This window comes from Orbicella faveolata, unplaced genomic scaffold, assembly GCF_042242905.1.
Source record: "Orbicella faveolata isolate gen_17 unplaced genomic scaffold, um_ofav_v1 contig_1, whole genome shotgun sequence".
NCBI classification, from domain to species: domain Eukaryota; kingdom Metazoa; phylum Cnidaria; class Anthozoa; order Scleractinia; family Merulinidae; genus Orbicella; species Orbicella faveolata.
Window position 1 is genome coordinate 31348481 of NW_028301536.1, and position 27675 is coordinate 31376155.

A 27675-nucleotide genomic window follows, 5' to 3' on the forward strand; every position below is an offset into this window, starting at 1 on the left:
AACGTATCCTCAGCCGGACAGTTCTGAGATGGCCCAAAAAAAAAAAACATAAAAAAGGGGTTGCAATACTATTTAGTGAGTTGTAAAATTCAACATTTTATTTTCTAATATATCTTCTTTACGCATTTAGCGCCTTTTAAAACAAAACGAATGGATTTATTTAACATAAATTCTAAATTTTTTTTTAAATATATATATATAAAATTTCGGGTCATATACAACAGGAACCAAAGTTGTCAAAATAGTGCACTTCAGTTTTACTATCCACAGTTTATAAACCATGTGTGGACATGTGATACGTATTGAAGACGGTTATATTCTGTCTTTCCAGTAACTCGCTCAACTTGGTTCCACGCTATAAACTCCAAATTGGTGACAAAATAACTGTTTTTGTCTGCCTGTCGAGGTACATGTAGCAGAGAGTTGTTTTTGACACTTGTAGAACTAGCCAATGCGGCGTTGTAAAGTCAAGTACAGCACGATGCTACTTGTCCTCAGTGAGGAAGAACATCTCGACAAGTTGGACAAGTGGCGTGCTACAAAGAAAAGAAAACATCTTTAACATTAAATACAACTCTCCCCGTTACAAAAATTGAATTTTGAGCGATCAGAAATTTTACACTCTCTTGTCCATCAACTGTTTCTGCGCTCCATTTTCCACGACAAGAGAGCTTGATCAGGAGTTTTCTGCGCGAAATGCTGCGGCTATACGAGTGATTTTTGGCTCTCAAGAGCTGTTTCGTTTCGAAAATCAGACGTCTTGTCATAAAGCGAGACAACACTTTAAGTATTGCCAAAAAAGTCCAAAAAGTGTAATGAAGTTTTATTCGTGACAAAGTTCAGACTCGCCGCTTGAGTGTCCCTGATGAACACGACTTTTTTCGCATGACGTTTAGTCATTAATTGGTATAAACCTCGCACAGTGCCAACGAACTTCATACTACATTGAAATGATCTGTCAGGATCACCTGCGACCAGGGCTGTATTTTTGCCTCACTTGTTTAAACGAGAATGCACAAAATCGATTGTAGCTTTCTTTCAAGACAAATAACACTGGTGCAGTGGCTAGTGGCCAGTCATTTTTACGAATTTCAGGAAATGTTACAATTAAACTTGCCGGTAACAAGTCTTCTCACAATTATTGTCTGTTAATTAGGCAATAGTATTGCAGTTACCATTTTCAGCCACGTTGTGATGCACGTGGGGTGGAAGAGATGTGAGCAGGGCAACTCCAGAACTGCTTCACCCTGTTCATAATCACACTGACAGATGGCACAGGATAAGTTGAGAGCTGAAGGAAAATTAACCAAAAAATATCAGTGAAAACGCCAAATAAAAGCATGCTTTTACATCCTTACCTGAAAAGGACGCAAACAGAAAAAGGTTGCGAGTTTCACTAACTGAGAAATGACCACAAAACTATTCTTGCTGTAAAGCTTACGTAAACATACAGATCCATCGAGCTGGATCACAGGATCATTTAATCAAGAGAAAATAACAACTGTATCCACAACTCTTCAGGTTTGGAGCAAATTATCAATGAAGAGAGGTGAAAAGAGAGAGAAAAGAACTGCTCGATCATCTCGGCAGACAAAGTCAAGACTTACCCACTCGTTCCTTAGTGAGTATCACTTTGGGAAGAGACTCGATCACTTCAGGCGGTGCTGGAGGGGAACCCTCATTCATCATCTCGGGATGAGCCGTAAAAAACTAGAAATAAAAATACATCAGGGCAAAAATTATTGATGCGGATGTTCCTTTTTCAGTCTAACCGTTTGGTACAGTTTCATAGCCGAGCTCCGGGAAGGGCCGCCAAGCGGAGCTCCAAACTCATATAGGAAAAAAAGGGAAACCCATGAGTTGAGTTCGTGGGCACGTACGCACCCATCCCCCTGGAGTCGACTCCCGATCCGGCCAGTAGATTGTCAAAATATTCGAGTAATTTATGATTTTCCCCACGGGTATGGGAATCATATCCGGTAAATTCCTCTCGATTGTATTTCTTTCCCTAGCCTCTCTAAAATCCCCAATTACACTCCTGCAAATTGGTCAGCCTCCACAATCTTTCACACTTCTTACAAAGTCCTCACCTCTCCCTTACACAACGGCGACAATTTCATACTGCACCTCTGTAGTGGCCAACACATTCCCGTAGACAGCCCGAGGTGCCATCAGGGAGAAGTTGGTGATAAAACGTTCAGATTCTTAAGTAACAACCACCTGAAACCCCACCCCCACCTCCACCCCCATCCCTCCAACAATAGCAGCGTCCCGAAAGTAGCGGAAAATTTCACTGTTTGTTTAAGAAAATAAGTTGCTGAAAGATCTGAACGAAGAAGTTCATTCCAAGCACCTCTTTCTAACAGCACACAACGTCACTTCGTAACAGACGATATAGACAACTGCCTCTTATATGGAAATATAGTGCGTGCAACAGTGCAAATGATAACGAGTGTTTTTCACAGTACATGGTAACTTTCAAAGACATGGGGTGTCTTACTGTATACACGTTTGGTCAGGAATAACACATGGCAAACCTTAAGCTACTTACCCCATCTAGAACGCCTAGCACAAAACCCGTGAAAGAATTGACCTACAAAGACAAACAAACATTATTAATATCAAATATACTGTAGCCACTACTATAATAACTATAATAATAATAATAATAATAATAATAATAATAACAACAATAACAATAATAATATCTATAATAATAATAATAATAATAATAATAATAACTTTATTTATGTGTCAATGAGATTTAGCATTGCTGCGAATTGGGGACACCTAAAAAGAGTTACAATTATCAGGACTATGAACAAATTAAATTTTTTAACATTATAATTATTCACAAGATAAAAGCCTATCTATCAAAATAAAAATACAAAAGTTAATAAATACAAGAAACTATCGTGAGATCTAGTTAAACTCTTGCTTGGCTCCAAGAACAAGAAGAAAATAACAAGCTAATTGATTAGGTCAAAAGGGTCGTCTCTTCGCCACACCATGCTGTGGGTTTTCATTTACTGAGCCACGAAGTTAATCTTTGCATTATGCAAGTGGTCTGTTTTTATAGAACACTTTGTTTTCGGACAAGATCAATACAGGCTCTTCAATTTTCTCATAAACAGCTTGTGAGAAATGATAATAATATTGTTCACTGTTGAGAACGAAACCGCACCTCGCCATTCAAAAGAGAAGGTAATAATAAAGTTCTCAGCAAATCCTCATCATGATCATCATCATGATCATCTTCGTCACTATCACTGTCGTGCTCATCATCCTCATCATCAAAATCGTCATCACCATCATCATCACTGCCGTAACAAACAAAGAACTGATAAACTTAGAGGCTTCAAATTTAAAAGACACTACTAACAGTAGCATAGTGAGAAATTCAGATGCCTTGTGGTTAGCGTGTTAGAATTTAGACACAACCCAAGTTTTGAACCCTGGCTAGGGTCACTGTGTTCTGTTCTTGGACAAGACACTATACAGACAGTGTATCTGTCCACCCAGGCATATCAGTAGGTCCCAGCTATCTATAAACCAAACCTGACGAAATGCAAGGAACTAACATGACACAACCTGGCATGCACTCGAATGGGGAGTAGCAGTACCCGGACTCACTTCAAGCTACCACAGTATTCAGGATGAGCTCTCCATTTGGCCCAAATTAAACTTAATTAGAGGTTGTCAATAAGAAATTCTAGCCAACCATTTCACTGACCGAGAGTCAAAAGTTGAGAATTCGAACCTGACAAGTAGCATTGTCCTGGTGTTGCAGTCTTGGGTACATGAAATACACAATTCCCAAAATGCCTCTCTACACCTGGGCGTATAAATAAAATACAGGAATGGTTGGGGGAGGAGTAGTAAGCTATATCCACCCATCTCGGCCAGATGGCTCATAAGACTGACATTTCAGAGATAAAATAACAATACGGCTCTAAAGCTCTAGAGGAGAGGTTGTGGAAGCTATATTTTACCAATATCAGCAGCAGGTACTTTACCTTGCATGCTAATAACCCAAAAGATCCAAGATCACGTCATGCAAATTGAGAACATTAATTCCTTACCTCTCTAAATCTAAATCATCGTCATCATCTACATCATCATCATCATCATCATCATTACAAACCAGGCAATCCGGATCTGTTGAGAAAAAACTTGCAGTTGTAAAGGAACGTCACCTGAAACTTCAGACAAATGTTACTGCATTGATTTGTTTCAAAACCAGGACACGGACGAGGTACATAAAATTTCTCACCCCCATTAATACAGCAGGTTTTGGTGCTCTGATGGTGGTCGAATGACAAGATTCCAATGTGATTCACATTAAAACTAGGGCATTCAGCAATGAGTGAAAACATCTAACATCAGGGTTAACATTGGTTTCTAAGCAATAAAGCAGCACATACCATAACAGCGCAAATCTTCTGCATCCCATCCCTCAGCAAGCTGACCGTCGCTATCCAAGTTATCATCTGATTCTGTATCTGAACTGGTTGGAGAGGCCAAGGATGGGAGGCTAGACATGACCGAGTCTCCAGGAAACAATTTATCCTCATTCAAATTATCATCATTATCATCACTGCAATCGTCACTGCTGTCATATGTAAGAGGGGGAATGGAGTCATCATCTGACAGGTCACAGACTGAGTCTTCATCTTCACTGCTACGACTGTCACAATTATCTTCTTCATCTGCGAGGGTAGTGAGTAGATTTTCCGTCACAAGATCGAAGAGACTAAGGGACAACACTTAATCTATTGCATCCCATGCAACATGAAATTGGACCATTTTTGAGGGTGCAAAAATTACAAAAAAGAAGCGGAAACAGCTTTAATAATGTATCCGATCATATTGCCTTAAACATTGTATCCACTGAAACACAATTCAAAACCAACACTCACATTTTCCCTTAGACAATGACCACGACCATAATACAGTACAACAGACACGTGCTGATAAACCTACCAGAACTTAAATGATCTCCTAAATTCAGCAAATGTCTGGATGTGCCCTTCTCTGCTGGTGATGTTAACGCTGATGATGACAACGATGGTGCTGTAGCATGTACAACAGATTTTTCATTTGCAATTTTCCAATTTCTTTTGCTGCCTACCTTAGTTCTGGATGGACAAGGATTTCCAGAAGCTGCCACAAAACCCAACATGTAACAATTCAGTACGGACAAAAATAATGACGTTAACTCAAAACTTCAATATATTGATGGAAGAAAAACACATGCATGTGCACGTGTTCTTTGTATTTTCTCTCTATTTTTTCTGCAGCTTATAGGGTTCTTTGCTATCTAATTGCTTGCTAATTTGCCGCCCTTTGAACCAGTCAGCGCTATGCAGATAAGTGAGTGAGTGAGTGAGTTTCTTTTTTTTCCACAGCTTTTAGGGTTCTTTGCTATCTAATTGCTCGCTAATTTTCCTCACTCTGCGCCGGCAGGCGCTATGCAGATGAGTGAGTGAGTGAGTGCTACCTAATTAAAAATGCATTGAAACTCCTGATTTGGGGTTTCTATCTTTGGGAGAGGCATAAAAGACTTGGCTGAAGATATAGAGATGTCTGGAATGTGAAGAGGCAATCAGGACAAATGAGGTTTATACTGTCAACTACAATTTAGTCAAAAGGCAGATACAGTGTAATGTGAAAGAGGCTTTAAGCAACAGTTTGCTAAATAAATACGAAGCATTGTCTTTCTATATCACAAATGAATCAACTTGGCATTTTGATACAACCCAAGGTGCGAATTTTGTAGTTGATGTAAACACATAGGTGCTGAAGCAAAGGTGTTCAAGTACAGTTCCACTGTTACCTTGATGGTGGTGATGGCTCCTATCAGCAGTTTGCTCTGCACTTGAGCTGCAACACTGAGTCTTACTTGCTGCAGCAGATTCTTCCATTTCTAGTAAATTTATATTAGAATAAAACAAACAGTTCAAAAGTATTTCATCTTCCTGTATGGTATGTAAAAGTGCAAACAGAAAACAAAAACTCTTTGCACCAGAAATGAGAAATCAAACGAAGTGATACTTTATCAGGCTAAATTCCTTTGTATATGCTATCCATACTATAATTTAACACCTTTAGATGAAAAATGAATTATTCCTGTGTACATGTTCTGTGAGTATCTAAGGCTAATAATTGTGGTGGTTTACATTATTAAGATAATTTAACCAATTCATTTAGTAAATTGAGGTATTAACATAAATTTAAAAGAGAGGCCAGAGGCTGTCACTTTGATGAAAATTATAGGACTAAGCCTTTGGAAAAAAATTACCCGTTTCCTTATTTGTTTCATTAACATGTAAATTTCTTAAACCTTGTTTGTCATACTGTGTTAAGTCATATCATGAAAGCACTGATGACATAGTACCTCTCTTGAATGCACCAGCTTGACAGAGTAAGTTAAGTGTGGATGAACAACATTTCTGAGCAAGTGAATTCACAGCCATTGCCTTTTCAGGAAATCCAAGTTCAAAATAAGCCTGAGCAAATCTGTAGTGACCCTACAAGGTATGTACAACTATTATTATTATTCAGTTTTACCAATTACCCTAGCTTTATACTAAAGAGTCTTTAACAATTAGTGCACTGGACTCAAGATCAATTAACCATGGGTTTGGTGCCCAAAAGAAGAAATGGGTACTGGTGAACTGAAGGTTGTCTTAAGAAACTTGACAAATGTGTTGAGGGGTGAGCCACTTTCAAAGACTTCAAAATGTACCTGCAATGGACTAGCATTCCATTCAGTACTGGTGGTACCTGTAGCATCATGCTGTATAATTAAATGGCGCCCCAATTAACTCCAACCCATCAAAATGGAATACACTTTTACCTTTTTAAACCATAAATATTGCATAGACTAATTCAGGTGAATAGACTGGCAAACAAGAATGTCATTTTACAAGATAAAGTTCATCCTGAACAACTTACCTTTTCCCACTCGGGATTGAGATACACTGCTCTCTTTGCATCAGACAAAGCTTGCCTGTTGTAAGTGAGAATGTAATAGTGTGTTACATAAAAGTCAACTCTATAGAAACATAATGTTTATAAACTCTGATCCAGGGACACATACAGTAAGAATATAGGAAAAAGTGAAAAAAAATTAAGTGAAACTAATATGTAAGGATGTAGCCCTGTAACAACCACTGAAGGATGAAAAGCACAAAATCAAACTCCCAGCCTCCATCTTACTAAAATACTCTTAACCCTGTGGGCAGGAGGGCAAGAAACAAAATCAAATGAAAGTTTTGCTACAAATTATAGGGTGGGAAGCAAGAAATACACTAAAAAGATATTATGATTATTGAAGTGTAATGTTTGGTATAATCAGATGAGATAGGTGGAAAACAAGGAATAGATAGTACATGTAAGAACAAACAACTGTGAAAGTGAAGAATGATCGTCGCAGTTAATTTTCCAATTTAAGCAACTGGAAAGAAGAAGCCTGAAAAAAATCAGGGCTTCAACGGGATTCGAACCCGTGACCTCCGCGATACCGGTGCGATGCTCTACCAACTGAGCTACGAAGCCACACATTGGGAGCGAGGTCAATTAATTGACCCCTTGCTGTATGGCAACAGAGCTCAAAGTTATCTCAAGTTAAAGAAATTATGGTAAGGCTCCCAATGTGTGGCTTCGTAGCTCAGTTGGTAGAGCATCGCACCGGTATCGCGGAGGTCACGGGTTCGAATCCCGTTGAAGCCCTGATTTTTTTTTTTTCAGGCTTCTTCTTTCCAGTTGCTTAAATTGGAAAATTAACTGCGACGATCATTCTTCACTTTCACCTATAACCGCAGTTCATATATGAAATATTTCATATAAACTTTACATCATTTCACTCCTCACGGGAAGATATGAACTCAATTAATTGACCTCACTCCCAATGCGTGGCTTCGTAGCTCAGTTGGTAGAGCATCGCACCGGTATCGCGGAGGTCACGGGTTCGAATCCTGTTGAAGCCCTGATTTTTTTTCTTTTTCAGGCTTCTTCTTTCCAGTTGCTTAAATTGGAAAATTAACTGCGATGATCATTCTTCACTTTCACCTATAACCGCAGTTCATATATGAAATATTTCATATAAACTTTACATCATTTCACTCCTCACGGGAAGATATGAACTCAATTAATTGACCTCGCTCCCAATGTGTGGCTTCGTAGCTCAGTTGGTAGAGCATCGCACTGGTATCGCGGAGGTCACGGGTTCGAATCCCGTTGAAGCCCTGATTTTTTTTTTTTCAGGCTTCTTCTTTCCAGTTGCTTAAATTGGAAAATTAACTGCGACGATCATTCTTCACTTTCACCTATAACCGCAGTTCATATATGAAATATTTCATATAAACTTTACATCATTTCACTCCTCACGGGAAGATATGAACTCAATTAATTGACCTCGCTCCCAATGTGTGGCTTCGTAGCTCAGTTGGTAGAGCATCGCACCGGTATCGCGGAGGTCACGGGTTCGAATCCCGTTGAAGCCCTGATTTTTTTCAGGCTTCTTCTTTCCAGTTGCTTAAATTGGAAAATTAACTGCGACGATCATTCTTCACTTTCACCTATAACCGCAGTTCATATATGAAATATTTCATATAAACTTTACATCAATAAACAACTGTGTACAAGCACAGTCTGTCTATTATCCAGAACAAACTGTACACCAAAATATAACAAGCAAATTTCATTATTTTCTTATCATCATTTCATGACTACCAGCTGATCTGTCACTCCAATTAGTCAAGTCAGCCTTACCGTAATTTCTTTAACTTGAGATAACTTTGAGCTCTGTTGCCATACAGCAAGGGGTCAAATGGACTGTAAATAGAAGAACTCACTTTAGCAAACAGTACTGTAAGGTTTGTAGATATTTACAGTGTAAAACACAGTTATGGTAACCAGTCATATGGTTATAGTCCACTGCCTAAGTTATGATTAAATTCTACTCTGGACAAAAACATACAAAAACTTTGTCTCAGTCCAAAATAAACAATTGAATAGTCAGGAAAATTCACAAGCAAGACAAGTTAAAACACTAAATTTAGTACTGAAAAGGCACTGGCTCAGTCAATCAGAAACAAGTAACAAAGAAAAGTAAAGAAATGCTCCATCTTAAGGGCCCATTAACCAATTCATGCGTACGCTCGTGCACGTTGCTAGGGAGGTGAAATTTCACTTCCTGTTACTTACGTCAGCCTGAGCGCGGAAAGTAAAAACAACTCAATAACTTGAAAATTCACTTACATTTTAGATGTAAAAACAAGAGAAATAGAGAAAGAAAAACTAACTCTGTGTGGCTTTGTTTGATCTTACCAAAGTGCACTGGTAGTGTAAATTGCACACACGCTAATAGGGTAACTTCCAATATATATCGGGCACACTTTCAGGTTCTTTAAATGCTAAAGGAAATGCAGTTTATCATTAAATCCAGCCTTTATCAACGAATTTTGATTAAAGCCAACATTGGAAACATAGCTATGTATTCCTTTTTCAAAATCATGCTTTTTTCAGAAAATTACAAATTTTTCAATATTTTGAAATCCTCTCAAAATCTGACCTTTTAGAAATGAAACAAAATCTATGCATAGTGTAATGAGGATTAAAATTAAAATATTAGATCAATGAAAAAAATCCCGATCAAGTAATTTGCCTGGGAGCCTTTGCATTTTTTCTGTATTAGTCACATGACCATGGGCATGCCCTGATGAGGTCATCACTAGTGTTACTGATCCTGGAAAAGTTAAAACACATGAAATAACTCTGAACTAACTAAAAATGATGAGGTTATATGAAAATAAATTTTCCTTAGCAACAGCTCGAAAAGATCAGTTAATGGGCCCTTAACCAACCACAATTAACTAACCTTGTCATAATTTTTAAATGTACAAGTAAGCAGCATTCAATCTTTACCTTAATTTAATTGCCCGAGAATAGAAAGCCACAGCCATTTGGAAATCACCTTCCACAAAGTGATCATTGCCCTTAAGCCTGAGTTCTGTGCAAAGCTGTATAAACAACAATAATGTTAATAATACTTTTTATTGTTATAACATTTTTCTACCACAAAAGGCATTGAATGCTCTTATGTGGCCATAGGTTAAAGGTTGAAAACTGTGACATTATGCAACAAAATTCTGAAGTGCTTGTTGTCCATTCTCTTTTATATAATAAGTCAAATTGTTTTCACTCTTTTATTGGCTCTTACTTGTGATCTACTGGCGGACAGATGCATAGATGACATCATTAACATTCCTTTTTGGATCTTTTTATTATATAAAACAAGAACGTAGATTCAATGTTACCATGCATCTGTTCATTAATAGATCACAGAAGACGTCAAAATGTGATAAGAACATCAGTGACACACTCAGCTATCAACTTGTGTGCCATTTTTTGGTTTTTACCACATTTTGACATCATTTGTGATCTATTACTGAACAGACGCCAACATGGAATCTATTCGTTAAGTGTAGTACATGCACTGTACATGTATGTCTTCACTATGTACATGTTAAGGTACATCAACTTCAAACAACTCATCAATGCTAGAACAATGTAAGATTTTATTTTGCTCCTCAGTCCACATGGTCAAATCAAAGTACATGAAAATTATCTGAAGCAGCAAAACATTAAAAAAAAAAAACAGTCACCGGCTCTTTCATTGTCATTTCTTCTTCAAACTTTGTTAGACAATCACGAGGCTTGCAGGCCTGGCATATGTACTTGATGGCTGGGACAATTAAAACAAAACAAGTTAGTCATCACTTCATTTCGAATACATCACTCACAAGACAAAGAAGGCTTCAAAGCAACATGATTAAGTCAGCTCCCACTAGGCAAGGTGAATGTATACTGAGATCCAGCTGGGCTGGACTTGAAACTGTTTTCTAAAGAATAAACACAGAGTTGATGTCATAGCCAAATCTAACCTTACATGCACTTGCAGAGCTTTGAATAATAACACCTTTGGCATTTAATCATGAAAACATGATAAAATGCTCCTGAACCAGACATTTTTGGTCATATTTTTTACATTAGGGAATAGCAGTTGATTTACCTTGATGAAGAACAGTGAGTGAAAGTAACTGAATTCCTTGTTTATCTAGTAAATGATGATCACTATTAAAGCTGTAACTGCAAAAAAATAAAGAACAGAGATTCTTAAACATACAATACAATACAATACAATACAATACAGTACAGTACAGTACAGTACAGTACAGTACAGTACAGTACAGTACAGTACAGTACAGTACAGTACAGTACAGTACAGTACAGTACAGTACAGTACAGTACAGTACAGTACAGTACAGTACAGTACAGTACAGTACAGTACAGTACAGTACAGTACAGTACAGTACAGTACAGTACAGTACAGTACAGTACAGTACAGTACAGTACAGTACAGTACAGTACAGTACAGTACAGTACAGTACAGTACAGTACAGTACATGCCTTCTAAGAAGTGAAGACATGATTGATCATCGCAGTTATGTACACAACTTAAGCAGTTGTGAAATTAAAGCCTGACAAAAATACAGGCCTGAACTGGATTCGAACTCATGACCTCTGCAATACCCGTGCAGTGCTCTACCAACTGAGCTATCAAGCCAACTGGGAGCTGATCATGTTGTGAGTTTGTTATATACCAATCCTGAAACTATTGAAGCAGTTGCTACATTTGCACAAAGTTGCAGGGTTAAGTATTCTCAGATTTTTATTGCATTGTAAATAGTTGTATTGTATTGTATTGTATGTGGTTCAATCCTGTTCTCTTGCTAAGAGATACCTGCAGCAAAAAATCGTTTGTGGGTCTTTTGAACACTGCAACAGCTCAAGGAAATCTATTATCCAATTAAATCAAATCACTTTTTCTTTGAGAAATAACTACAAGGCTCTTATTACAAGTAGGGAAAAAGCCAAATTTTGGACCAGAACATTGTATGTGTCTGATTTTAATTTTATGTCAAGTTAAAATCTATGTGTCACATCCCTTGCCAAAATAACCTGCTTGAGTAATCAACTTAGTCCACTTGTCACTTTTTTTTTCTGGAATTGGGTGGCAAATAATGGAACAATAGCAATTATTTAATTCCCAGTAGAGCAGTTTTCAGTTGAGTGTGGGAAGTAATCAGGCAATGGGTTTTGTTTCAGTTTTAAAACACTCAATTGAAAACTGCTCTAATGTGACAGGGTGTACTGTATCTTGAACTGAAATAAGAACCAAAGCTGTTCCGTGGCCAACAGAAAAACATCAGTTGTCTGTATGTTAGTATGTGGTCTGAAGATCTTGAACGCCACTGGCAACAGCACCAACTATTGTAAGTAGTTTCCAGAATGTACATGTACGATACGGAGTGATACGAATTGCACCAGAAGTACAAGTACATGTATGTGTTTGATAAAAACAAAACAGTCACACAAAGGGCGATGGTCTACTGTACCTCATGAGTGACACAAATTCACTTCTCTTTCCAACAGAGAGAGCTTCCTCAATAATGGAGCACTACAAACAAATAAACATGCTCCCTGAATTTTATTTCTCGAAATTTGTATGACTGTGTTAATGAGACAGAAGTAATACTATACATAACTGTTGTTCAGGTTATGGTATTTCAGACATACAATTTATTTCTGTTGCATCATGCTAATGCAGTTAAACGCAATTTAACAACAAAGAGGTACCGTAACAACAAAGAGCACCCGCATTCCCATGGCAGTTAGTGATGCTTTTGATATGTACATGTACGTGCACCAGGATTCCATGTGCTCCTGGACTGTGACGTGTTGCCTTCACAGGGATAGCGTTTACAGTGAGCATTGTTTTGCATGGAAACACATCTTCAAGCATTCCCCCTTCCTTCCCTCCCTCTTTCCACTGTTAATTCAGTATGACAGATGCCCGTCTCCCCCTTCTGCGTAGGGGCTAATGGCTTGGTTTCCAGGATTTGCCAGCCACAGGAATGGTCTCAATCTATTAGAGTTGGCTGCCAATGGTGGAAGCTCCTGAATGTCTCAGGCACCCAACCTCCATTTAGTGATGCATTTGTTAAATGTTATATTCATTCATTTGCATAACACACTGAATATCTTGGATGTCTCCAGAACATTTTCACTCAAAAGTTTTGGAGTTCAGCCATTTTTGTGTTTGTGAGTATTTTGTAGTAATTAATAACAAAAGTAATATAAATTATATGTTTTTGTGAGCTTGGCAAATCACATCTACCAGTATTAATTGCACAGTAAAGGTACATGTTCATACATGTAGATGTTATTAATCAAGTGTCAGGGCCATAGTAAATTCACGTTCACTCACATCTTTCAATTCTTTGTAAGTGTGGTAACTGTTGTGAACAAACTCATCTGAGCTCTGTATGAAAAAAAAAAGACAAAAAGAAAGACAGATATGATGCTTTATTTCATTTACCCACTGATGGCCCTAGTTTATGAAATAACACATACCCAACTTGGTCTGCAAAGGGTTAAGGAGTGAATTTTAAACAGTTTGTTAGAGCTACACATTGGTCTGCTAGCACTGCCAGTAGAAAGGGCAGCTATAACACCACAGCTTAGCATCACATGTAGAACAGCTTTGCCATGAAAAGTGCCACCGGTAGAAAGATATTTTACGTCACTGCAGCTCTGGATTGCCACACAATAAAGCCCAACAAGGTAACAAAGCCATAATGTTCAAGTTTAGTTGCCATGTATCTCAGAGGCAGGCTTTTAGCCAGGATTTGAAAAGTGGGCATCCAAAGTGTGCTATAGGGCCTGCTCAAATGAACAATTTATAAGGCAACATACAAAAAATAATTAATAAAAACAATTTTCTTTAATAAGTGGCCATCCACAGGACACCTGGACGTCTATCTGGCTAAAAGCATACTCAGAGATCGTCATCCTTGGGATCTTGCCTACTGTACCCAATGTTTTTTTTTTTTTTTGTAACCCTACTGATAGGGGATATGTAGAGATCACTGTTCATTACCTATGTTTTTCTGATGTGGAAGGCAAATCACATTTAAGTTGTTGTTGCCGTCATCAATGTCATAGTTTCTGCAGCCTCAGATAGCTACACTATACTAACTCAGGCTACAAAATTAATAAAAAAAAATAAAAAAACATTCTTCATGACAAACAGAAAACATTGTCTTACAAGGCAGGACAGAACAACGTCCACAATTTCCTCAGCTAACTCTGCCAGTTCAATTAATCTGTCTGACAAACATGATCCCAAACAGGAAATTCTACAAGTCAATAAAGCAATCAACAGATAACATTACTCAACAGTCACATTTCTACTGATAATAAAAGCAACCACTAAATACAGTATTTTTAGTAGTAGTACATGCAATCAGAAATTAGTGAAGTGTGTTTGATCCCCGGGGGAGGAAGCTACTTAAGGGGTAACTCTAGGAATTTGTCGATGAGGGTTTTGGTACTTGGATCAAATACAGTAATTACTATGGTAACCCTGTCAGCGGTCATCCGCATTGTAATATATAGCATGCGGTTTGTCAGCTTGTCAGCAATCGCGTGTCAGTAGCGTTAAGAAAGATTTCTAGTTGCCTGTTTCGTCAATCTCGTATAATATCTCTGACTTTCGCAGCGACTAACTCTCCAAAAGATGGCCATGGCTAAGGATTTCGAGTACAATCTTGATGATCTCACTCGTCTCATGGAAGAGCAAGAACTTAACCCTCCTCCAGCTCAAGGGGCACGACCAAAGAAAAAATCCAAAAAATCAGCGAGCGCGAAAACCAGTGAGGGAATCACGTCGCCTGCAATCTCCTCCGAGATAGAACTCGAGCGTACTCGGCAGGACAACCTTAAACTACAACTCGAGATCACCAAGACACAGTTGGAATTGGCCAAGCTGACGGCCCCGAATGCAAACCAACAACAGCTTACTCCAGATCACGCGAGCTCTGATCTTCCGCTCACGAATGTTCTTGCAGCCTCCACACCCTTGAATCCGGCTATCGCCAGTTTTCCAACTTTGGATACACTTCGCACGCGCCAGAAGGCATCCTCCACCTTACCAAACCAGTACGTTTTCTCCAGTAAAGGTACGTTGGAGTACGATCAATTGTCTATGAGTGAGTTCGTTAGTGGTTATTTAGAGTTCCTAAAAACACAGCCAGAGCTCTCCAGTTCGAGCATGCTCAGCCATTTACAGTTGCTCATGGACAAAGCGACTACTTACACCTGGGCCAGTGTCCGGAATTTTCACTTGTCCATACATAATGCCGTACAAAGCAAGCGTATGTTATGGTCCAACTTCGACAAAATAAGGGAGCGTGCCCAAACATTCTTTACGCATTTAGATCTGAGAGCCCCGAGTACCACCTCGCCTACTTCAGCTTTCAACCGTCTACCTAAAGCAAAGCAAACCAAGTCATGCGAGACGTGGAATTACACTGGGGAATGTTCTTGCAACGCTACCCAAGCCATTTACAAGGAAAACCACCGCTGCCGTGTTTGCGACAGTGCGGAACACCCAATGCTCCATTGTAAGAAACGTAAATACCCCATCCCCCCTCTTTCTACTGGAGGAAAGACCACCAAACAGTCATCTGAATGACAAAACGTTCCTGTCTCTTTGGCCGATGCAGTTCGCGCCTACGGCCGAGGAGTTCCCAATTATAGAGGGGCGCGAATACCGGTTTCATCGCATTTTAATTTGACTGCATGGGAAGCCTATCTTAAAGCATACGACGATAAGATAGTTGTAGATTTTCTAAAGTTCGGTTGGCCCATAAACTGTGATACTACAGTTCTACCAAAATCTACGATTACAAAATCATGGTTCGGCAGCCGGAGCAAACGGTCAACTCATCTTGAGCACGTACATTTGTAAGGAGTTATCCTATCATTCAGTCTGCCGGCCATATCACTGCAACCCTTTCAATACGGATTGCGTTATTTCACCATTACAGTGTGTTCCCAAGCGTGATTCGCCTGAGCCTCGGATTGTACATGATCTCAGTTTTCCGCCGGATGCCTCGGTTAATTCTTGCATTCCGTCAGACAGCTTTCTTAACGAACCTTACAAATTACAACTACCAGGAATAGATCGCCTCGTCAGTTTCGTAAACCAGCTCGGCCGCGGCTGCCACGTTTTCAAAAAAGACCTCAAACGGGCGTACCGCCAAATTCCTGTGGATCCGGCTGATTATCATCTCCTTGGCATGTGCATTGATGGCTTATTTTATTTTCATACGACTTTACCTTTTGATCTGCGCTCCGCTACTATTGCCTGCCAGCGCACAACGAAAGCAGTGGCTTTTATTTTAAATAATCATGGCATTATGGCTGACGTTTACATTGATGATTTTTACGGCACCGCACAACCCACTTCCTCTCACCATGCCTTCACATGCATGAACAGACTTTTTTCTGAGCTAGGATTACAAGCATCACCCAAAAAGGACACCCCACCAAGTTGTGAAATGACTTGTCTCGGCGTGCAGATCAACACAGCCAGTATGGTTTTAACCATCCCTCAGTTTCACCTACAAGAATTGCAAGAAGAGCTTTCGTCGTGGTCTACCAAAACATCTTGCACTAGGAAAGATTTGCAACGGCTCCTCGGAAAGTTGGCCTTCGTGACCTCATGTGTCCGCCCCGGACGCGCTTTCATGTGCCGCCTAATCAACACCTTAAAACATGCTCCACTAAATTGTAAGTCACAAACTAAAATCCCAGATGACGTTCGATCTGATCTCCAATGGTGGATGTTTTTCTTGCAACATTTCAATGGTGTCTCAGTAATTCCAACTGACATTGTCGTCTCCAATCCTCACCTTTTTGCTACGGACGCTTGCCTTACCGGCTGTGGAGCCATTTGTTTCGGCGAATTTTTCCACTGCAAGTTTCTGGACGACATCTTGCAGCAGCGTCTCCACATCAATCAGCTGGAATTACTAACTGTCGTTGTCGCCGTGAAGACCTGGCATAGCAAACTTCAAGGGCTCACTTTGGAACTCTTGGTCGACAATGAGGCCACTGTCCACGCTATTAACAATCAGCGATCCAAAGACCTTTTCATGCAGAACTGTCTTCGGGAGCTCTGGCTATGTTTAGCCATTAACAGCATTAATTTACGCGCACGCTATGTTGAGGGCTCCGCTAATTCCTTTGCGGATGCCCTAAGCCGACTCCATTTAGGATCGGAATTCGCGACTCGAGTTTCTTCTGTACTGGCGGAGCAAGATTTCTGCGAGATAGCACTCAGCGACAACGTTTTTCACTTTACAATTCTTTAAGCCATTTTCTCGTTTCTTTTTCTCTCGGCAGACGACTGCTTGGCGCTACAGTCATATCAGTCTCAGTTCCTGACGCTCGCCTTCCAAGACTCAACCAAGAGGACAATGCGAACTTATCTCCGCGCTTTTCAGTTATTTTGTTCTCATTTTAAATTTCCCTTTTTCCCTGTTACAAAGGCCACATACCTGGCCTACCTCGCATTTCTCTCTCAGTCACTCAAGTCTTTTTCGTCGGTTAGGAATTACCTCAGCATTCTCTCGCATATCAATAAGTCTTTAGGTTATAGTTGCGCTTTTATAGGCGATTACGACACACGTCTCGCAAACCGGGCCGTCAGAAGGCTTTTAGGCGATTTCACCGTGCGCAAGCACGCCATGAGTGTGGATATCCTTTTACAAATCTCACGCCAACTCGACCCTGGCAACGTTTTCCATACCTGCATGGCTGCGCTTTTTCTCGTTGCCTTTTTCTCCTTTTTACGGATATCTAATTTGGTTCCGCGCACGCTCGGCGATCTTTCTCATCACAGTCCCCTTTTTCTAAGGCGCTCTAGTGTTAAATTTTCTGCTCGTGGTGCTGTCCTCTCGGTCACCCGCACGAAGACCCTACAATTTAATCAGCGTATTCTCAAAATCCCGCTTCCACTCATACCCGGGTCCCCGCTATGTCCCATTTCAGCCTTAAGTGCTTATCTTCAGCGTGTCGCTGCAGAGCCATTTTCACCCCTGTTTGGTGTGTACATCAGTAATCAGTACCAGTATGGCAAGCCGTTTGTAGCAAAATTTAATCCTTGCGATATATGTTTAATCCTTTAAATAACGGTTTTATTTAAAGATAGAAAAAGGCATTCTATCCAATGGTAAATAAAATTTTTGGTTCAATTCAATCTTTTAATTTTCACAATTCAATCCAATACCTGGAATATTGATTCAATCCAATACCTAAAATATTGATTCAATCCAATACCTAAAATATTGATTCAATCCAATACCTGGAATATTGATTCAATCCAATACCTAAAATATTGATTCAATCCAATACCTGGAATATTGATTCAATCCAATACCTCGAATATTGATGCAATCCAATACCTGAAATATTGATTCAATCCAATACCTCAAATATTGATGCAATCTTCCTGGGCCGAGCGCGGCCAACAGGAACAAGAGTAACTGAGCACTAGAGAGCGCTGAAAACATGGCGGGCGAAGGAGAACTAGATTTAGAAGTTGAGTTTCCTAAGTTTCTTGCAGACATCTTGGATAAAACGGAAATAATTTTTGAGAATTTTGACTCAGAAGTTGCAGAAGCGCACGCCGAAGTTCTTGATCAAACCATTAGTGTGCTTAGGTAAATGAGACATTGCTACAACCAAGACACAAGGGACACGGAAAATTTAGATTCCATTACTGCCGCTTTTGTAGATGTAAGTTAACCAATTTTTATGTGACAAACATATTTGTTTATTAAAAGCTGTGTGTGCTAGCTTTTTGTGGCAAATAACATAAACTGTGGCAAATTTTGCTACCACATTGGTCTTTGGTATTGTGCATATTTCTGCTGTCCAATCATTACTGGCACACTAAACTTTGAACTGTAAACAAAATTTTTTGCTGCGCCGTGTGCACAATCAAACATGTTTCTCACAAAAACTGCTTGTGTAAACCTGGCTTTAAGTTATTTTTGAAATAAGAACCTTTACATTTTACAAGACAGCAATCATTGAACATTGGGGTGTGTTTTAAGTTTTTCAATGTTGTTGTCTCGTGTTTTGCATTATTTAACCCACACGTGGTACTTCTTTTGTAAAAACGATGTTTTTCTTGATATTCTATGACAAACATGGCACCAATTTGTTGTGAATAATATCGGATACCAAGGGCTCAAGGCTAACACTACTGCCAACTAGCCACACATTTCAGTTTTGAATAGTAGATTTTGCACTTTCACTAGCCATTGTGACAATCATGATGGAATGGAATACTGGTCTACTGGATGAAAACAAAATTGAGAATTATCCTGACAAAGTAAAACTGAAGAGAATAGAAACTAATGAAAACAGGGAAACTATGAGTGGATTTCGTGGAAATAATTGCCTTAATAAGCATATCATAATTATTTAACTATTAAAGGGAGATAAAAGAAAATGGCAACACTGATAAAAGTACATCAGAGATTGAACATAAGCATATTCAAGAAAAGCAGGATTCGTGTTTGTGGGAGTGAAATTTTCTTAGTGATTATTATTAACATTTTAGATGCAACAAGAAATGTCAGGGATTGACCACTCTTATAAAAAAGTCAGTGAAGCTGTGTATGAAAAAGGCTGGCTGGTGCAAAGTTAGTTTTGGCTAGTGACATGAGTCCTGTTAGTAGCCATTACGCCAGTGCACCAAGAGGTTAGTCTTGTGTCCGGGGTACTTTTGAAAATAAGATAACAAATTAACCTTGCAACATTTTAATATCTGTTTTGATAAGCACCTGAAAAATCTACAAGGCAGAGTAGTGCACATGGCAGTTATCAAATGCCCTGATTTCTCTTCAGTTTAGTTGTGTTGCTAGAAGTTAGGCATTCTGTAATTCAAGCAGTTTCTGAGTTTTGTATATCAATGAAAAGGAAGATGAGAAAATAATTTACTTGATACAGGGTGAGGTTTTCTGTTGTGAACTGAGTTGCCAAAATACTTTAAGGGCCATAATCTTCTTTACCCAGCCCACACATATGTAGTATTATGCAATTGTCAGTTGCCCAAGTTTAACAGTCACTAGTTCTAGAACCTCTTGGAAGATGTCTACTCCTATTTGACTTGATTATCTTAAGGGATCTAGCCTTTCCAATACAAATGACTGCACTGAATCATGTTGTTCCAGGTCAATTTCTTCAACTACAACATTGTTATCACTGTCCAATGGAGTTGGACCATCAGGATCATCACCATAGTATTCAAAATCATATGACTTTCCATTTGAAAGGGGGTTTTCAGGCTGCATCATATGATTAAGCCACATTTGGTATGGCAACCAGTTTTTTTTTCTGTTCTTACATTTTGGTGGTTGAAAGCTTCAGTGAACTGGCAAAGAGCAAGGTTTATCCTTGGTTGAAAAACTAAGTGTAAGGTGGAAAGATGTACTGAATTATCAGTGTCCAGGATGCCTGACAATTCCATACTACAAAAAGTGTAAAAGTTCAAGTGGGAAGCACAACGGAAACATCCCTCCACAATCTTTCAATTCGTTGGTTGTGTCGATGGCCCTGCAGTGAAGCTGCCCCTCTCCTCTCTTCTAACCTGCTCCATTGTATCGCACACACCAACGTTTTCAACACCATGATCTACTCGTACTCTGGAAGGCCAAAATTCTCCGTCTCTCTTAACGGCATCCAGAAACAATTCAAGAACTGTTTCTGCTTTATTGTTGGCACTACATTTCAAAAACATTATTCTCCGAGAAAATCCGTCTATACAGCCGAATTAGTATTTTCCATCGGATCAGAGAGTGATGTCCATCCAGATGCCAAAGCGAATTTACGCACCCCATCTCAAGACAGTATTTTGGGGATCTAATTTTGCTAGCCTTTCTCTTATTCTTCTCCGTTGAACCCGTAACCCAATGGACTTAAAGAAACCTGCAATGAAATTATATCCATACTCTTGAATGATTTCGGTTCCTTATCAGGTAAGCTGTTGAAACCCCTCATATCTTCTCAGCCATACTCTGTCAATCTTCTGTGAATTGTCCATCTCCAAACTCCAATCATCTTTGTTATCGTTGTCCAGATGAATCCTAGTCCTCAAAGTTCCTCGAGCACCTCAACAGGAATTTTACGAAATGGTCTTCCATGATTCCAACTTCTGAGTCAAAATTCTCAAAAATTATTTCCGTTTTATCCAAGATGTCTGCAAGAAACTTAGGAAACTAAACTTCTAAATCTAGTTCTCCTTCGCCCGCCATGTTTTCAGTGCTCTCTAGTGCTCAGTTACTCTCGTTCCTGTTGGCCGCGCTCGGCCCAGGAAGATTGCATCAATATTTGAGGTATTGGATTGAATCAATATTTCAGGTATTGGATTGCATCAATATTCGAGGTATTGGATTGAATCAATATTCCAGGTATTGGATTGAATCAATATTTTAGGTATTGGATTGAATCAATATTCCAGGTATTGGATTGAATCAATATTTTAGGTATTGGATTGAATCAATATTTTAGGTATTGGATTGAATCAATATTCCAGGTATTGGATTGAATCGTGAAAATTAAAAGATTGAATTGAACCAAAAATTTTATTTACCATTGGATTGAATGCCTTTTTCTATCTTTAAATAAAACCGTTATTTAAAGGATTAAACATATATTGCAAGGATTTAATTTTGCTACAAACGGCTTGCCATATACCAGCCGATTTTAGCACACCATTATAACTCTTTCATTAAGAGAGCAGTTTTCAGCTTAGGGTTGGATCCAACATGTTACTCGTCCCACAGTTTTCGTCGTGGGGGTGCTTCGTTCACCTTCAATAATCGCGCTCCTACCGAGTTTATCAAGTCGCACGGCGACTGGCTTAGCGATGCTTATTTAGTGTATCTAACCATGTCAAATGAAGAAAAGTTCAAAATCCTCGATTCAATCACCACCAAATTGCGACACACACATTAACTCCACCTTTCTTTTCCTGGCTTTGGGGTCTCTTTTCCTTAGCGGAACGACATCAATAAAGATTTGTTTGTTTGCCCAGCCAGTCTCTCCCTTGTGTCTATCGTGGTGTGTGATGGTAATTGAGGGTTTTGGTACTTGGATCAAATACAGTAATTACTATGGTAACCCTGTCAGCGGTCATCCGCATTGTAATATATAGCGTGTGGTTTGTCAGCTTGTCAGCAATCATGTGTCAGTAGCGTTAAGAAAGACCCAGCCCACCCTACCCATGGGTCTCTTTTCCTTAGCGGAACGACATCAATAAAGATTTGTTTGTTTGCCCAGCCAGTCTCTCCCTTGTGTGTATCGTGGTGTGTGATGGTAATTGGAGTGTGTTGCTGGGAATGTGAAATTTTTGGGTTATAGCAGAGGATATTCAGTTGGTATCTGGACACCTAATTGTAGGTTGGGTACCAGAAATACCTTCCCTATTAACATTCCATACTATAAATTTGGTTACTATTTAAAATAAAGTTAATACAAAATCAGAAACTCTAGTTCCTTTTATATCAAGATCCCAGATTGTTTACCAAATTCCTGATTCCTATACCCACAGTAGACGGCTTGAAAAGCAAACCCTTGACAGCAGCACATACCTACATGTACAATTGTGTATATCCATTTATGTCATTTCCCTTACAGGGTTTGCCGAGTTGTGTATTTTTCAGGGTATTGTTTAACTTTTGCGTCATTTATAGGCATCAAATGTCACATTACTCTAAATGGTGCATTGTTTACTAGTAAGGTTAAATACTGTGTACAACTATAGAAAAGAATAACTTACAGTATATTACACTTTGTTTCCAAATATGAATGTTTTTAACTTACACGGCCTTACATGCACTGTACCTCAATTACCAGTAAGCTTACGTGCAGTGAAATTCCTTGAGAGGTGTAAATTTTGTTCAATGTGGTATGTTGGAATCTTCTCAGTCTTTCCCAAGGTTAGTGAAGTTGTGTTGATTTATTCATGCTATTACAGGCTAGCCTTGCAACTTTATTCGCAAAGAGAAGTTGAATCGCCGAGAAAAGCAGCTGATTTGACAGATCACAAATCAGCATGTTACCCATGCAGTTTCAGAGAAAATGCGGTAATACACAGCTTTCTGGTGTTCAGATAAGTACCTTTAGCCATTTTAGCTAGTAATAGTTCGAATAAATCAACACAGCTTCACAAACCATGGGGAAAACTGTGAAGAATCCTACGTAGAACAACAAACAAACAAAACAAGCAGAAATGCATGACTTGTGGGTAAACCTTCAAAGCAAGGCATCACAACAGACTGAGGCCATGTGTGCCAGTCGTACCAAGATGGGATCCAAACCCTGAAATCATCTGGCATCGTGGAAATTGCGGGACATAAACCCATGGGAATGACAGGATTAGAATGCATTTTCCTATCGTCAGGCACACTAAACATTTTAATACTGAAAAGCCAAGTCCAGCATCAAGAGCAACCTACATGTACATCAAGTATATAAAGTGCCAGTACAGCTATTTCTTGTGTGCTTCTTGGCAGACAAAGACAAGGAAGAGAAGCAAAACACCAGACAACGATAAACGGTCTTGCTAGGGCAAGGTAAATATTAAACTTTTGGTTTACCTGTCAAAGCTTGGTCTCGGAACTAAGCTTAAATGCCTTAACCATCTGATGTTCTGATAAAAAAAAAGTAAAGAACAATTAAACCAGAGAAAACAAAAAAGCACATCAGGCCAATTTGAAGACAAGCCACACAATATTTAGATAGAGTGCTCTGAGCATGCACTTGAACACTGGATACTGCTAAATCCTGGACAAATGCCAGCATTTCTTTGTTATAAACTCTAGTATTTGCATGGAGTTTTAATTGGTTAAAGGGATTGCCTGTAACCTTTGCGATTAGCCAGAAAGATAACTTTGGTTTTGGCTTTACAATACTCAATACAAAACCACCCTTCTTTTCTTATGTGTCCCCTGTTTGTAGAAAGATCCTTTCTTCAGCTAGTGTTAATATCAGACACCACAATAAACTTATTATGAAGTATTTATTATTACTCTATTTTATGCTACATGTTCATTATAAGTTACTTATGTTGTAGAATTTATAGACTTTACCTTTGAAGAATAGTTCATTCTTTTCCCAAACAAGACAGGAGCCAAAATACAAATCTTCATATGTTTTAAGTGTTTCTCTCTGGTTCTTGTATCCATAGTCAACCATGAATGAAGAGGGTTCTCTGTTGATACATGTTGTTTGATTAATAAATAAATCATTAAAAAAGAACATTTCTTTCTTATGCTACAGTTGCTAAGCATAAGAAAGTTAATGGTTAAAACAGTTTTGCATTTTTGCAGGTGGCAGGTGTTTAAAATAACTCAGGAGCTATTATTGGAAACCCCAGTGTTACTTTTTATGATTAGGTCAGTACTATTCTCAAAGAATTTCTGCCACTGGAAAATTTTGTATAAACTGAACTTGTATAAACTGTTTTGTATACTTTCTTCACATTGAGCATCATATTTTAATCAATTGATCCAGACCAAGTAAGCTGTTGACTTGCACACAAGTCGAGCTCTAAAACCCAAGTTGAGAATGAGAGAAACCCAAGTGAGGAGTGTGAGGAAGCTGGAGACACTTCACAAACTATTCATCGCTGCTCAACTTTTGCAATAACATTACAATCATGGCAGAAGGATTTAAACTATCTTGTTCTTATCAGTTATTTGTCTCTTCACTCATACCTGAGCCTTTTCTTGTACTGCCATGACTCTTGCACAAGGAGCAGGTTGCATAATCACCAACTGTTTTATTCTCCATCTCCTTGATAAATAATCACATCTAAAGATGTTAAAATTTTGCCTTCAAATGCAAATGTATTAACCTGACATTAAGAAACTCACAATCTGAGTTCTTTGTATCAGACTTAATTGAATGACGAAACAGAAAAAAATTACACATTAGAAAATGTTTCTTAGAAAAAGTACCTTCATGTATACAACTATGGGTAGACACTGTCAAAATAATGTGTTTTTTAAAATTATGCCAGCTGCATAGTGATGTAGTTGCATTGCCACTTACAGTAGAGATTACTTGTAAGTAGAGATAAACATAGAGCAACTGAGGGGGGTATTGGTGGTCTTCACACAAGAAACCCAAACATAATGTAATAAGAGTTGTATAGAGTTGATATCAATCAATGCGTTAGTGATCAAAGAATAAAGTTCTTTTAAATGAGCTATGTCACATTTGAGCATCTTGAAAAGTTTAGCCTAAATTTTTCAAGTTAGTCGTTTGTAATCCGCGTCAATCTATCCCATCCTTAACCATCCTTGTTCCTTTATGAGGGGGATGAATAGGGGTATGCAAATCTCCCGATCCGTGCCTTTTTTCCACCAAATCCGTCGATCCGCTAATATTTTTGTTCAAATCCGAAACCACAACCCTATCTGGAAACAGAAGTGTAAAAACTGGTAAATGTGAATGCCATTGTTAATTTCAAACAAATAGAAAAGAAAACAACCTGCTTGACAACTATAACACAGTACAATTCCAATAACAGTCCCACACCTGAGTTTAAATGAGCTTCGTTCGAAAAAAGAAATAATTTGGATGAACTCATTAACAAACCGACCAAGACTGAACAAAGATATATGATCCAAATTTCGTTTAGCACCCAAGATCCGAACATCAAGACAGGCACAATCCGGAATCCGCACCAAAATTCATAACTGATCCACAATCCACTGTGTTTTCAAAATCCACGAATTTGATTGATTTACCGCAAAAATCCACAATTCATGCACTTTTTAAGGCCAAATCCGTCAATCTGAAAGCCTATTCACCCCCCTCCTTTATGGTTTATTATAATCTTTTGGTGTTTTTATATCTTACATGTAGCAAACTACTATTCGGAGGTTTCCTTCAATTTAAAGGCAATTTTAGTGCATGGCCAAATCACTCAAAATGCTGTGACTGAGCTCCTTTAAAACAGTGTGTGGTGTCATTTCCTCTCAACCTGGGGTGTTTAAGTTTCCTGACATCTTCAATGCATACCCACATTGTTATAGTCATTGCTTTCAAGAAACTTCAATATAGGTTATTCTGCAGTCATGCACTAAATACAGTTGAACCTCTATTACGCGACCACCCCTTATTAAGCAGCCTGTTGTCAGAGTCCCAGAATTATTGTTGGTAAACTACTGTCAACTGTTAACTGGTCACCTCTATTAAGTGGCCATGGCCACCTTTTGGTGGTCCCAATGAGGGTTTTTCTATTGTCTTTACCCCTTTTAAACAGCCAGCTAAAATTTAATACAAGTAAATTAAGTTTGTTTTAGAAAGAGAGATGGCAGATAAGAGTCAGAAATAGAAGATGACGAGCAGTCAAACATTCAAACACACATTTATCCATGATTGCCTTGAAGTGACTCCATGTTCACAAAGAAATTAACCAGATGGTGAAAAATATTCAAGGTACACCAACCTCTATTTAGCGGTCAACCCCTGTTAAGCACCCACATCCCATTTTCCCAGAGTGGCTGCTTAATAGGGGTTGGACTGTAGCTAAAACAGTAAAGAGCACAGGTTGGAGGACCTGAAGCAAAAGGTACAATGTAGCGGCCAACAGAGCTGGTCGGCAGAGGAGTGTACCGGACTTATGTGCAACTTGGCATAATGTTTCTTTACATATAACTAACCACCGATTCTCCACAAAAGGTTTTTTTTCCAACAGAGACATAATCTTGTGGAACATGGAGTGATTTTCAATTGAGTGTCATAAAACCAAAACCAAACCAATTACTTACCAATTAGAACACTCGGGAAATCTCAAACTGTAGCACAACCAAAACCAAAACCAAAGTAATTGCTGAATTACTTTTTTAAAACACTCAATTGAGAACCGCTCTAAGAATCGATCACACATTTGTATCAAGGTTAGTAATTCACCTAAGGTGACATTTATAGGACAACCTAAAATTTTAGATCAAGATCAACCTTTCCTCTTTCTCTGCCGTCAAGTATATATATGAAGCCTCCAGCAGAAGCCAGCTGGCTTTCCAGACACACTTTGAAACGAAATAATGAAAACAGAGAAATACGAGGATCGTTTTCTACTTACTTGGCTTGTTTTGTCGGACTCTAAATTCAGCGAGGAAGCCATATTTTGTGCGAAGGCAGCAGATCGATTATTGCCAGCCCGTTTCAAGCTTTACACTCCAGTACGATGGCAATGAAAAAGAATATGCTGAACATTGCGTTGAATACTCCTCCAGGCAGGAAAATGGGAGAAAATAAGAACTCTGGATAACACACAGAATTATCTCACCTCTGCCGTGAAGACTTTCCTTCACTGCGATGTCCCAGCGTTCATTGCGCTTTGTTTTTTGAAAACTTTCTTCTGATTGGTTCACAAGGCATTCGCAGAAAAGCGCGCGAAAAAAGTCTTCTGACCCATGAATAGGCTGTAAGCGTGACGTTAAGATGGCTGGAAATTGGCCAAGTTCTTTTTTTTGCGTGTTTATGGACCGAGCGAGACGGAGTCGAGGTCCATAAACTGGAAAAAAAAAAAAAAAAAAAAAAAAAAAAAGAACGAGGCCAATATCAAGCCATCTTGACCGATTTCATTATATGGCTTTCGGGGGAAATTTTTTTTGCGGGACATGGCGGGTAGTCCCGAGCGGGCAAGATAGCTCCAGCTTGATCGCTCGGGTA

At 38.9% G+C, this 27675-nt stretch overlaps 2 protein-coding genes across 3 annotated transcripts; one reads left to right on the forward strand and one right to left on the reverse strand.

The window, feature by feature from the left end:
- Positions 1 to 71: 71 nt before the first annotated feature.
- LOC110053573 (uncharacterized) lies at positions 72 to 27525 on the reverse strand. 2 transcript variants are annotated; one of them, XM_089276101.1, is made up of 22 exons: positions 27083 to 27525; positions 24705 to 24783; positions 24078 to 24199; positions 23586 to 23638; positions 14177 to 14267; positions 13337 to 13390; positions 12465 to 12526; positions 11078 to 11154; positions 10671 to 10750; positions 9931 to 10025; positions 8776 to 8838; positions 6958 to 7012; positions 6398 to 6530; positions 5837 to 5926; positions 4984 to 5163; positions 4425 to 4709; positions 4083 to 4158; positions 3185 to 3320; positions 2552 to 2593; positions 1608 to 1710; positions 1176 to 1291; positions 72 to 536 (listed from the first exon to the last, which is right to left on the reverse strand). In XM_089276101.1, exons 1-22 carry the CDS (start codon positions 27122 to 27124, stop codon positions 495 to 497), a joined length of 2076 nt encoding a protein of 691 aa, XP_089132227.1. In that variant the 5' UTR covers positions 27125 to 27525; the 3' UTR covers positions 72 to 494. The 2 variants fall into 2 exon arrangements, with proteins under 2 accessions (XP_089132227.1, XP_089132257.1); XM_089276131.1 differs by having other exon boundaries at positions 24705 to 24801.
- LOC149118750 (uncharacterized) lies at positions 14622 to 15604 on the forward strand. The gene has a single exon (XM_089276717.1). The coding sequence runs from the start codon at positions 14648 to 14650 to the stop codon at positions 15602 to 15604; it is 957 nt and encodes a 318-aa protein (XP_089132843.1). The 5' UTR covers positions 14622 to 14647.
- Positions 27526 to 27675: the final 150 nt, after the last annotated feature.